Raw genomic sequence first — 13,108 nt, 5'->3', positions numbered from 1 at the left:
TGTAAGGAGTAAGGAAGTGCCTGGGGCTCCAAGGGGAAGCCGGGTCCCTCCTAGGAGTGGGGTCGGCACTGAGGGACAGCAGGAAAAAAATGGTTTGCCCATGTGTCTGGTGAAGGAGGACATCGATAGAAGAATGAATCTGCAGCATTGGAGGTACCATGTGAGGGGTGGAAGAATGTGGCATTAAAATAAGACAGAGAAATGTTGCCAAGTGAGTTTATTGAACAAAAAGTGTTTCAGGAGATAGGAGGAAACAAGACAAGCTGAAGGAAAGCTGTTAGGGAAGATCAGCCCATGGGGAGTCACACACAAGAGAGTTTTTCTTCCTGAGCTGGGCTCCAGTGTAGTTAGCATGTGCTCCGAGAATTGAGTGTGAGAGTCCTGTTGCTCTCCCTGGTGAGAAAAGGAGAAGAGATGGATTAGACACAGAGCATATTCGGCACAGAAGCACTGTTACCCACTGCACTAGCACAAGAAGTGTTGACTTAATCTTGCCTAATGATGAACATTCTCAAAATCTCAGCTGCTTCCTTTCATTATTATCATTAAAGGAAAGATATAAGATTTCACACACTTCCAGCTGTTTCATGAAATACTTTTCCCATGCCCTGATGTGCTTCTGGAACAAATTGTGTGCTGGTGTACATGAGTAAAATGGCTTTGGCGTTAAAACCAGGAAGCCATGTACAGATCCACAGAAATGGGTCCTTCATATTTTCCTTTAAACCCCCCCCATCTCCTTGCACAATTTATGGTGCACCAGAAACGTCCAGCACATGCCCATAACCAGTCAGTCAAAACCATGTTAAGGAAACAGGCCTGCATTTTCAGCAGGTGCAGGAAATGACCATGCAACAGAGCTGACTTATTTCTGTACGTACAGGAATGCATTGCAGAAAATACATTTGTTGCTGTATGTTTTGCCGTCGGAGCCACAGTGTGGCATATATTCCATGGTGCATATAAGCGAGGGTTCTTGGAAGCTGCTGCAATAATCCTGCAGACAGAGGAATGACAGAGATTCTGTGGCCTGCCTGAGACCAAACTGCAGTCCCCAGCGACAGGAATGACACCACCCCAAGAAGTGAGACTCTGTCGTGAGATCAGGATAATAACTGACTCAAAAAGTTTCTTCCTGGTGGCAGATGTGATCTCATACTACTCCTGTTCACTACCACACTCCTCCTTGCCCTGCTGTGGAGCAATGGGATGGATGATGGCTGTTTTATGACCACTGTGAAATTCCCAGGTGATCTCCTCAGGTCTGAACACCGCTCCCCCATCTGTAACTCAGAGCAGAGCACAGCCCCCAGGACTGTAACAGACACGGGCCCTGGCTCCTTGTTTCCTTCTGTTCTCACTCACTTTTGTAACATCTTCTGCACATCTTCCGTCGTTTCTTTTGCCAAGACTGCTCCGATGCTCTCTGGAGGAAAGAGACGCTGACATTAGTGTCAAACTTCGCCGTTACAACTGCAGCGCGAGACCACAGCCTGACTCACATGTAGCATACAAGCGACTTTCAGACAAACTAGCTTAGCATCGCCTGTGCCGTATTAGTGTGTGATCTTATGGACAGGGGCCGTGTCTTTGGGACTAGTGGTCTTGCCAGCCACCGCATGCCCCTTTGCGGGACTCGGAGCAGTGGCCTGGTCCTTGCTGAATGCCCATCTCGAACACCAACCCGGGCAGCAGGGAAACGAGGGAGGCTGAAGGGACAGACAGGGGAGCTGGCAGGTCGCGGTGGCGTTCGGCTCCCCCGTCCAACGTAGCATTTCAGATGCAGGCCTCGGCATGCTGCTCGGCGTTCGTGGGGACCCGTCAAACCACAGCCACTGCCAGTGCCCCCAGGAGAAGTGTGTGTACTTACAGATTGTGGGCGCACAGCGTGCATTCACTGGCGTAAGTGACGCCATCGGTAGCACAGATGGGAGCGTAGATCATCGGGCAGAGCATCAGATGCTTGCCGTCATCTGTAGTGACTGTTTGGTACTTGCTGCAGTTGAGCTGGGAAGCAAACACAGCAAAAGCTCTGGTATGGCCTCTGCTCCAGCAGCGCCCAGACCCAACACCCCCGCTTATACCCCTGCCTTTTTGGATCGGCCATAGGATAAATTAGGGTTATATATTAACTCATTCTTCCATTGAAACCCAAGCAGTAGTAACATGGCAATTTCCTTCCAGAGCCTTCAGCTGGAGAAGGCTGAAATGAGGCTGAAGGGACACATCTCTCCCTCAGCTTTGTATTTATTGTGACGCCCTTATACCTCGCTGAGCCTACTGCGATATTATAAAATGCAGCTTAACAACAATCTGCAAATCAAAATGGAATGATTTATCCAGTCCGTACTAGAGAGCTGACCGTGACCAAGGAGTTTTTCATGGCCCACAAGAGCTGGGGGGGGACGTGCCAACAGGCCTTTTGTTCCAATGGGCTGGCTCCGAGTGTTGAAATCTGCCAGGAGGACTGACAGCAAATGAGGCTGATTTACACTGGTTGAAGAACTGGCATTTTAGCACCCCTAGTTTCCCCAGTGTGAGTTCTTCCTTACTGATTTATGTGTCTCACCCGGTCTGAGCACAGTGTGTACTAGGGAAACAAAGGATGACATTTCATACTCTGTTTGTATAGAAATGAAATATCTGACTCAGGATGTTGACTCTTTCAAACACATGCTAATGAGACAACTTTGTTTTTCTATTCCTTGGTGGGTGTAAATCATTTAGAGCTGGTCAAATATAGTTAATTTGGTATTTTTACAAGATTCATTGTTGGTATACATTAGATTACATTGAATTTGCAAGAAAAACAGAGAGGGGTTTGAATCCCCTGGGACATTAGGAATCAACATTCAAAACACAGACACACTGATTTTCTAATCTTTGCAAAACATCCTTTTGTAAAACTTAAGTCTGCAGAAAGAAGAAAATACAGAGGCACCCTGGGGTCCTCTGTGTTCCCTTCCCATATTGCCAAAACAGACTGCTAAGTTCCTGCTGCCCTATGATGGACTGCTGTGGGAAAGGGATTTCTTCTCATAGTGCCTTAAATCATTTGTTACCTGTCTCAGAACTCATTCCTCACCTGTCCTCCTTTCTTTCTTCTTAAGACTGTGTGCAGGAAGTGCACAATATTCCTGTTGTCAGGAGGTGGGTATTCACCCGTGGAAGGAAGGGCAGCATGAGCTATGTGACCCGGTGGAGGCCAGGCTATCAAAACTAGCCAGCACTTAAGTTATGCACTCAGCATCACCTCAAGCTCCTATTTATTTTTTTTTTAAGTTTCACTTACTTGAGGAACTTCCTCTATGCATTTTCCATCATGCTTTTTGCCTACATTGGTTCCAAATTCTCTAGAAGAGAGAGAAAGGGGAGTTAAGAAAACTCAGTGAGTGACTCCCTCCCTCTTGGTCCAGGCAGCAGGCGCTGTGAAGGACTGTTGATTGCTCAGCGGAGGATTGCCAGGGCTTACAAGTTATGGGCACACAGGGCGCAGTCATTGCCATAGGTGACACCATCTGTTCCACAGACCTCGTGCAGGACAAAGGGGCAGGATGAGATGGCTTCACCAGTTTTGGTAGTACTGGACAGATATCTACTGCAGTCAACCTGGGGAGATAAAACAGCAGAGCCAAGTCAGCCGCTGTGAAACAAAAATGTCTCATCTGCAGTCTGCCTGCTCTATTCCTCCAGATTTTAAAAGCTTCTGCTAGAGAAAAAATAGGGTTGTATTTTAATTTTAGTCTTCCTTTAGAAATGAAGTAAGTAATTTTAGTTGGCTTCAATATTGTCTGCTAACAGAGGGAAGAAAAGAAGAGCTGACAGGAAAGATCATTTTCCCAGACAAGTATGTATGCAAGTTTTCCATGTCCTGAAGAAAATTGACTAGGTTTTAGAACAAACATTTCACCCAAGGAATCAGATTTAAAGGGTTTTACATTAAGTCCAGTTTGACATAGAGCTAACTAAATCTGAGATTTAGTTTCAGCAGTTTCAAAATAGCAGCAAGGACCATTTCACCCGATTGTGTTGTAAAAAGCCTTACAATATATAAAAAGTGGCACTTCAAATATTTGAGGATAAACAGGCAAACTCTTGTTAATAGCAGTGGAAGTCGGTCTACATTAGCTAAGCGTCTGACCTTTTACTGTCATTTTGCATAGTTTCCCCAGTGTAGTGTCTCTTATTACCCAAATTTCTCACATGGTCCAAGGACAAATTAAAGCAAAGATAACAGTGTCTTTATTATTCAAATCATATTGCATTCCCTCCGGGTGCATGAAGTTATTCTCAGTGCTTTGGAGCTGCTTTGCGTATGCAGAATAAATGCATAGAGATTTTATCAGCATGTATTGTTACTGTGGATGTTTATAAAGCTATTTCTGTATCTGTAGCTAGGAGCAGAGGTTTCCTGGCTAACTGGAGCATGAGGGTTTTCTAACCTGCCTGTGTATTGCAATGGAAATCCTAAAACTGAAAGAATACACTGATATCTAACAGGTTCTTCTGCCTTCTTTTCCTACCACCCTAAAATAGGCTGCCTGGTTCTTGGGCTGCTTCTAATGATTTCAGTTCAGAGATCTGCAGTACTGGGACATTTTGTTTCTGAAGTCCTGGGCTATTCCCGTTCTCTCTCGCCCTGATGCACAGTATGTCGGCAGCAGCTGCTGCAAGCAGCTAGGGAGCAATGCAGTGCCAGCACAAGGGCTGTGCAGCAACCCTCTGCGCATTTGGGAAGACAGATAGCTCAGCAAAGGCAGCCAGGGTGTTTCTGGATACTGTAGGGAGAGCAGGCTAGAGCACTTATTTTACATCTATTTAGACTTACTGGGAGACTTTTCTCCTTACATCTTCCGTCATGGCTCTTCTTAATATCAGTTCCGTGTTCTCTGAAAGGGCAGAGGTTGGTGTTAGTGTGCTCACACATTAGCGTGCTCACCATGTAAGCCACAGGACACATAGGCACCATAAAAAGTGGACCTCATTCATAGTCAATATTTATGATAAAGGAAGCATCTCACTGCCTAATTAGCTATCTTCTCCCTGTCCTTAGCAAGCATAGTCCTAAACAGTAACAGACATATCAGGTCTCCTCACAGTGTGCTAGGTAGCAGTCCCATCCACCCTTTCCTTTGCTCAGATACCACAGCCCTCACAGTATGCACAGATTGACATTTGGCTCTTCCCCAGCTCCCTTGATGAGCACTAACAGAGGGTCAGGGAAGAAAATCAAGGTGATGGGGCTTCAGGAGATTGAAAGATGAATAGAAATACATTTATAGACATGCTGATATTTAGAGAAGAGCTGCCTGGAGCACTAACCATGGCTAGTTACCCCCAAAGGGAAGTCCTATGCGCTGTACTTACATGTTATGGGCACAGAGGTCACACTCATTGCCATAAGTAAACCCATCCGTGCCACAGACTGGGAGCAGGATCCTCTGACATAGCACCCGGGGTCTACCATCCTTAGTCACTTCTGATGCGTATTGACTGCAGTCAAGCTGCAAAAAGCAGGAGTATCAGCACCAAGGAAGCATGTGTTTTCTGAGACAAAACCTAGAGTAATCTCCCATTTGTCTCCATGTCTTTTATGCTTGGATGCCGAGACAACACTGGTGTTGCATTTCAGCTTTCTCAAAACCAGCCTGAATCAGCTCTGCATGAATCCCCTCATGCACACAAGGAACTACACAGCACTGCATAGTTTGTGAGACATCCAACCACTAGTGCAACTAGCTAGGTCAATCCCAAATGCCACCCAACTTTACTTCTGACTCCAGGGGTTTACAACCTGAGCAAAACTGTTTGAAAAGTAGGTCAGAAAACCAGAAAGAAACAGCCCCATGTCATTCTGTACTACAGAAATAAATAAAAAAAACACAACAAAATAGTGAAACAAATTGGACTTCGCTGATAATGCAATTGAAGATCATCCTCAAAGGAAGACCTGCTATCAAACTGACTGACTTCCACATTTATGTGCTGGCGTGTCCTAGAAGTGAGCTCTGGGACCTCTCAGCTGATATGCCTGGAGCAAAACTTCAGGTGTGCTCCGTATACCAGAATACACCCCCCACTCCAAAGGTTGGCGTAGGCGTGAATTTGTAATGTAGACTCTGTGCCTAGCACAGCGGCTCACATGCAGCCCATCTGCCAGGGCTTTGTAGGCAAGGAGGGCCCAGATGACACCTGCCTCAAGACAGATGGGATTTGTAGGCGTCCTGAACGCAGGGGGCTCACAAGGCTTAGTGGACATGTGGAGAAAGCCAGGCTTCAGGCCAGCTCACTTTCAGAGTAGAGGTAGCCTCAGGGAATCTTTCAGTTAATATAGGCAAGAGGAGAAATATGCCTTATATTGTACTCACTTCAGGAACGTCCTGTTTGCATTTTCCATCATGCTTTTTGCCAACATGGGTCCTTTGCTCTCTGGAAGAGGGAGACAATGAAGTCGAGGAACTTAATGCTTAAGCTCCTGGTCATATTCAGATGCAAAATGAATCAGATATAGCATAGAGCAAATACCTGGCAAATTAATGTTTCAGCCTCTACAGGAGTGTATCAAAATAGCTACATTATTCTACTCGTTAACAAGCTCGTCACATCTTCTAAAAACATATAATTTAAAGTGATATTCTGAACTATTCCTTCATCTGCTCAGTCACTGGCCAGCCTACAGACTAATCCAAAGAGCTGTCATCTGACTCTTCCAAGTTTCCCTTCATGAGGACAAAAAGGAAATCGGAAGGAAACTCAAGAAAGACCCAAAAATAAGCCGGTTTCTAAGAGGCTTGAAGAAATAGGCATAAGCAGAAATATAAAAGGACTGTTACCAGGACTGCTAAGTGCTGCTGGTAACTTAGAAGGAATGCTCTGTGTATGGCACTTACCCATTATGGGCACAGATCCCACATTCATTATCATATGTAAAACCATCTGTGCCACAAACTGGACGCAGGACCCTTGGACAGGATACTAATGTTTTGCCATCTTCAGTGACTTCTGTTGGGTACCGGCTGCAGTCAATCTATTAAAATAAGGAGAGTTAGATCTGGTAGAGCCATTGTTATGTGAGAAAAGTCCATGCAAAACCTTTCTGTTCTGTATCCCAGCCTTCACAGTTTCTGCAACAGGACAAAGCCCTGATACACTTAAACTAAATCTTCTATCAGAAATGGGATTTCTGAACATTATCCTAGTTGTCTAGGAGTGGAGAGAAAGGACCCATCTTGGAGAAGGGATCCTTCAGACAGAAGGAACATACAAAACTTTGGGCCCATTCTCACCAACAAAATTCTCTTCAATTTGTTGGGAACCTTTTTTCACCAGCTAAAAATCTGACTAGTATTGTTGTAGTTTGGATTGTTTTTCTCCCTTTTCTCCAGTGCTGTGATTACTTAATAGTTCAGATTTCATGTAGTTAAGCAATGGGATTTGAAAGGATAAAGAAGAAATAGTTATCTATCAGTTGGGGAATGGACTTTCTACATCCCCAGATTTTTGTTCTGAAATATATAAGCTTTTCTTCCTGAGGCACCAGACTGTTCTGCCTCGTGTAGAACTAATTATAAATATACAATAAGCTAAACCCTATAAATATGTATGCTTAGTGCTCTTATGAGTTTCATTATGTCTGCAAAAACAACTAGCATGGGAGTTTTGAGTCCCTGTTGCAAAGGGTGGAGAAGCTTGTGATGTTCAGAAAGAAAACTGCCAGCCTGCACAACACACTGTCAAGGAAAATCCAGCACCCAAAGAACTAAATACGCTGGTCTCTTGGGCCTCCCCTTTCCCTGGGCACAAAAGCCAGCTTAGTATGAAGGAAAGTGCACTCTACAGCGCTGGGTGACTACAGCTTCATATTTCATACCCATTTCCTGTCTCCTTTGTCTTTTTGGTGTGGTATGAGTGGGGTCACCCTTTCTTTCGGGGCAAGGAGGATGAGAAATCCACTCTCACTTGCAGAACGCTAGAGCCTGGGCTGGGACCCTCGTAAGCCCTGTCATATGGCACTTTCACAATTTCCTAGGGAAGTCAGTGGCATTCTCTCTACTAACAGCAGTAAGAGATGGATTTTGACTTCTATTGCACTTACCGAGACAATCTCATGCTTGCATTCTCCATCATACTTTTTACTAATGTTGGCATGATGTTCTCTGGAAAAAAAGAGCTGCTTTGGTTAGAGAGCTCTGAGAGTCACTTTCTCCATTATAGTCTAGACACTAGAACAAGAAAGCAAGGTCCTACCCAGTGCATGGGATGCTAGAACTGTCTGAGTTTAATCTGAATATGCCCAGAGGATGGTAGCAGTCACTCTTTGAGCATCAAACACATTATTTCCTTATCCTGCAGTATTACGAATACCATTCTGATGGGCTCATGGCTCTGCTCTGTGTTATCCTCTGGCTCTTTTGTGATTCCACACATGAGCACAGAGGTTGGGGAAGAAAGCTCAAGCTGGCTGGAGAAATTGCAAACTGATAGTTCCAGAGAGACCTACTGAGAACCCAGACTGAAGAAAGACTAGCGTTTTAAAGGAACACTTCTGAGAGCCTTAAATATTGGTGATTGTCCAGAGAGGAGGTTCTACGCACACCACTTACGCATTATAGGCACAGATCCCACATTCGTTGTCATAAGTGAAGCTGTCAGAGCCACAGACTGGTTTCAGTATCCTTGGACAGGCTACCAGGACTTCACCAGCTTTTGTAGCTCTACGGTACCTACTGCAGTCGACCTGTAAAAATAGCAGTAACAGAACAGAATTCACTTTTGATAGAAAGAAATAATGCTTCTTTATAGTATCCTTACTCTGTCTCAGCCTTTGGGGCTCCAAAAGCAGTTGGAGCCAATGTTGTGGGAATTCTCTCATGCTGAAGAAAATGGCATAGAAAGAAGGACTGTTCATTCTGGCTTTGTGAGGACTTTCGTGAGATCTTACTGGAACTAACTAGGCTGTGAGATCCAACCTTCAGCCAACATGACATTTTCATCTTATTCCTGAGTCCAGAGGTTAGGAGTCTGCACTAGAAAAACAGAGAGACGTAGTACCATATGGCACATAAAACCTTCTGGGCCTTGGCTATCATCATTTTTTAATTCCCTTTGGACTGTGCAGACCAACGTTTTATTTTCCTTTGGACTATGTTCCTCTTATATGGTGGCTGGACTGTCCACTTCTACAGCCAACAGAAGTCTTCCATGGACACCAGCAGAGTAAGATTTTGCCTTGCTATTGCACTTACCTGAATAAGTTTCTGCTCGCATTCTCCATCGTGCTGTTTACCAACATGGCTCCTGTGCTGCCTAGAAGAAGACAACTTCTGTCAGGGATTGCGAAGAGCAGTCGTCGCCTCCAGACTGGAGGAGTCAGTGCCTAGGTGCTAACTCATATGCTCCTCTGTGCCTTTTGGAGCACGTAACTGCCACTCTTACCTCTAATCTATTGCCCTGCTACTTCTGCCAGTATCTGCTGGGTTTCTAGTGGGCCAGTGGGAAGCAGCTGGTCTGCTCCTTTGCAATAAGAATCAGCTTATTCCTCCTCCAGCCACACTCAGAGCTGCGACCTGCCTCAGCAGCCCACGCCAGGAGGCGGAGGAGGAAGCGCTGTGGGAGCTCAGGGCAAACCCACTCCCGAGGGACTTTCTAAAGTCTACGAAGAAATGCCGGTATTTCAAGGGCTGACACCAGGCGCACTGCACAGCGCTGCCCGGTCGGCGCAGCGCCTGTGGCGCAAGACTCACCTGTTGTGGAGGCAGATGCCGCATTCGTTGCTGTATGTGGAGCCGTCTGTGCCGCACACGGGCGAGAAGTTCCTCGGGCAGGCTACCCAGTCGGTGCCGTCCTTAGTGGTGCTGCTGGGATACTGGCTGCAGTCGACCTGTGCAAGCGGCGTGCCGCCGTCAGCCCCGCTGCAGGCTGCGATGCCGAAAGACACCCCACCCCGTGCGAGCTCCCCCCGCCCCAGCAGCAGCCCCTGCAGCTCCAGCCAGGAGGTAAACTAGAGGAATTATTCTGAATCCCTCCAGGCGGCCGGGAGGAGTGAATCTTCCCTGCAAAAGTTTCTGATGAGGCTTTCCTCTGAGGCAGGAGTCCGGGGGGCCCGGAGGAAGGCTCGCTGTAGGTGAGGTGACAGCCTAATGAAGGCGGCTGGTAATTGGGAGCCTGGCCTTCCTCCAGAGCCCCCGAGCGCTGAGTCTAAAAGGTTTCCCAAGCACGCTGCAGTCTCTGGTGAGCTACCGGAGTCTCAGCACTCGTAGCTGTGTGGGCAGAACCTGCAGACAAATCTATCGCACATACCCTGCTGTTTCCATCGCTAAGTATATGTATGTAAAACCTATTCGAGGGACACAATTCTGTGGGTATTACTGTATAGAAAAATTATCTGAATCATGGTCTTTGATGCTTTCAGGCATATCATCTTAGGTTAGTTTTCCTCTTGAGGCTGTAACCTACTGCCTTTGACTGCAGGAGTAGATCAATTATGTCTAAGAGTTGATATAGTAGAATTATACAATTACTAATGCTTTCTTTGTTTTATTTAATGAACTGAAAATAGCATAAAAATGGTAGATGTTTTATTTTCTCACGAAATTGGCAGTATTTTTCAATCATACACTGGCAAATATTATTCAAACAGCCAAGCTTTCATTAGATTTAATCCACGTGGTCATCAAATGGTTACATGCTATTGCTATTCTACCAGAGACCAGGAAAAGAACAGGATAAATGGAAAGATCTGTAACTCACCTCAACTCCAAAGACAGTATCTAAAAAAAAAAACAGAGACATAAAAGAAAAAAAAATTATTGACATGCAGAGATGACATATGGAAATGTCATGAAATAGTTAAATCCAGCAACCGCTGATGACTGGTTTATTGCATTTAGGAAAATATTGCATCATGACTGTAGATGGTGATAGGGTGTATTAATAAAGTTTCATTGTACTTTTGAGGGGAGACAGAAAGGGAGAGACAATAAATTAATCAATTCCTAAGATGTTACAGGGAAATGATAGGGGTAATTTACATTGTGCATTTTCATAGTTTAACCTTTTCTAAAAGAGTTTGTATCTGACATTAAGAAGTTAGAGGACATGCATATTTAAGAAGACTGTTGACCACTGAAACTGTCCATCTTCGGTCACGTGCTTCTCAGCTGCAGGGAACAGCACAGCAACCTTGCAGAGTAAACCTAGGAGTTAAAGTTTTCATTTTCATTGCTCACTCAGACAGAGGTAACTTTTATTTTGCCCTTACATTCAACATATAAGTTCTTGCCCTGCACTAGAACTGCTCCTTCAATATTTTATTCCTATAAAATGAGAAGATGAAAACAGTTGTCTGTATGAGGCTTGCTGAAATTTCAGTCTGATTTTTTGCTGCACTTTCTCAGGCAGAATATTTCTTCACAGAAGAAGACTCTCCTCCACTTTACGAGACTCAAACACTTTACTAATAACCTAGCCTCTGACTCAGCTGCAGAGATCTGAGCAGCGTCATAGGAATTACTCACCTAAGAAGCAGCACAGGGTTACAGCCACCTGCACGAAGACCCCCGTTAGCTTCATGGTCAACAGCAGTGCCTCGTCTGTGCAGGTTGCAAGCGTGTGGTGTAGGAGGCGAAGTTCACGAGCAGGAGTATATAACACCCTATACTGTCAAACGGTCCCACCTTATTATGTAACATTCCAATCTTGTCATCAACACTGGAAGCCAGAATATATTTACCCAGATCTGGATTTCTGGCTAATGATTGACACAGGAGTAAATGCCGGGAAGGGGCTTTCTGCATGGCCGGATGGTCGAGGGGAACCAGATGCAATGCCAGGCTGCCTTCCTCCTGGCTCTGCCCCCATGCCCCACAACTGCACTCCTCCTCACCCAGCCATGGCATGTTCCAGGCTTACATTTACCATGGGGCTCACTAAATACAGTTAGGTCTTTCCCATCCTCTGTAGTTTTCCACTGAGCTCCCAGCTGATAGCTGAAATCCTCATTATTAAACCTCACAGCATGATTTTTGCACTTTTCACCACTGTATTTCATCCCAGTTTGAGTCCAGACAATTTCAGTCCAGAAGGTCACCCAATTCTCTGCTGGAGAAATTCTGTTCTTCTTCTGTTTTAAAATCTCAGCAGTGGTCTGTTCCATGTGCCAACTTTTTCTCTTCTAAGGCAAGTAGCAAAAATATTAAGTTTGGTCCCCCGAATCATCCCTTTGACTGTTCACTGATAACTTCCATCCAGATCCACGGTCCCCCCTGATCCTACACTATCATCTCTCCTGTAGCCAGTTCCTCATCTGCCTCTCCAAGCCTGACTGACAGTATCCCACAGGGCAGCAGATCAAAAGCTTTGAAGTTCAGGTACACTAGATCTACTGTATTCCTTTTATCTAGGAAGCCAGCCAACTTTGTAAAGATTGGTATCAGCCCATGCATGATTTCCTTCAGAAAATTCACAGTGCACATTATCCCTTTGCACTTTATGTATTTATTTTTCTTCAAATCGCCCCTGAAGTCTTGCCCAGTATTAAAGCAACAGAGCTGGGATTGGTCCTGAACACTTTTGCTCCTTTGTGTAAACAGAGCTGTGCCAGTTGGTAGTCTCTAGTCACCTTGTACCGCACGTGTACCAAGCAGACTTTTATGAAATAGTATAACTACTGGACCTGCAGGTCTGTGTGCTAGTTCTCCCAGAACTCCACAATGAAGAGCATCTACTTTTCCCACCCTGATATGTTGAGCAGAGTTTTGCTTCCAACTTTAGATGTGGTGATTATTTTTCCTTAATCTTGTTCTCATAAGTCAGTCTGCCAATACATGTGTTGAGCATCTGTCTCTCTGAATTTGGAACCACAGATATATTATGTTTCATTTCTACCATGTCTTTGCAGAGCAGAGGTGGCCACTCTTTCTCTTTGCATTCACACAGGTGACCTCTGCTGCATGTGTGAATTTCCTCTGCAAAGTCTCGTTCACCTTCATTTTTGGCAATTCTCTGCACTGGTCTCAAGCCCAGACTTCTAAATTGGGATCCTAAATTCTTCAGTCCAGATTTTTCATTATTTTTTGTCTTAATCTCTCAAATTCTGTACTTGGTAATC

General features: G+C 45.1%; 1 protein-coding gene across 1 annotated transcript; it reads right to left on the bottom strand.

Moving 5' to 3' along the window:
* Positions 1 to 202: 202 nt before the first annotated feature.
* On the bottom strand, positions 203 to 11,594 carry LOC106485284 (ovoinhibitor-like). The gene is made up of 16 exons (XM_013943618.2): positions 11,517 to 11,594; positions 10,750 to 10,769; positions 9,744 to 9,880; positions 9,246 to 9,306; positions 8,604 to 8,737; positions 8,096 to 8,156; positions 6,891 to 7,027; positions 6,369 to 6,429; positions 5,368 to 5,504; positions 4,829 to 4,889; positions 3,473 to 3,609; positions 3,293 to 3,353; positions 1,871 to 2,007; positions 1,366 to 1,426; positions 882 to 997; positions 203 to 393 (listed from the first exon to the last, which is right to left on the bottom strand). The coding sequence occupies exons 1-16, from the start codon at positions 11,569 to 11,571 to the stop codon at positions 348 to 350; spliced, it is 1,422 nt and encodes a 473-aa protein (XP_013799072.2). The 5' UTR covers positions 11,572 to 11,594; the 3' UTR covers positions 203 to 347.
* Positions 11,595 to 13,108: the final 1,514 nt, after the last annotated feature.

The sequence above is a fragment of the Apteryx mantelli genome, chromosome 14, assembly GCF_036417845.1.
Source record: "Apteryx mantelli isolate bAptMan1 chromosome 14, bAptMan1.hap1, whole genome shotgun sequence".
Taxonomy (NCBI): Eukaryota; Metazoa; Chordata; class Aves; order Apterygiformes; family Apterygidae; genus Apteryx; species Apteryx mantelli.
This window is presented reverse-complemented; position numbering and strand designations above follow the sequence as displayed.

What these genes read in the sequence shown, in the direction of transcription:
- LOC106485284 (XM_013943618.2), bottom strand. Translation starts at nt 11,571, where the DNA reads ATGAAGCTAACGGGGGTCTTCGTGCAGGTGGCTGTAACCCTGTGCTGC. An exon ending in GGGATCTGTGCCCATAATGG is followed by an intron (nt 6,430 to 6,890) that starts GTAAGTGCCATA and finishes TCCCTCTTCCAG; the next exon opens with AGAGCAAAGGACCCATGTTG. An exon ending in ACGCTGTGCGCCCACAATCT is followed by an intron (nt 1,427 to 1,870) that starts GTAAGTACACAC and finishes TCTTTCCTCCAG; the next exon opens with AGAGCATCGGAGCAGTCTTG.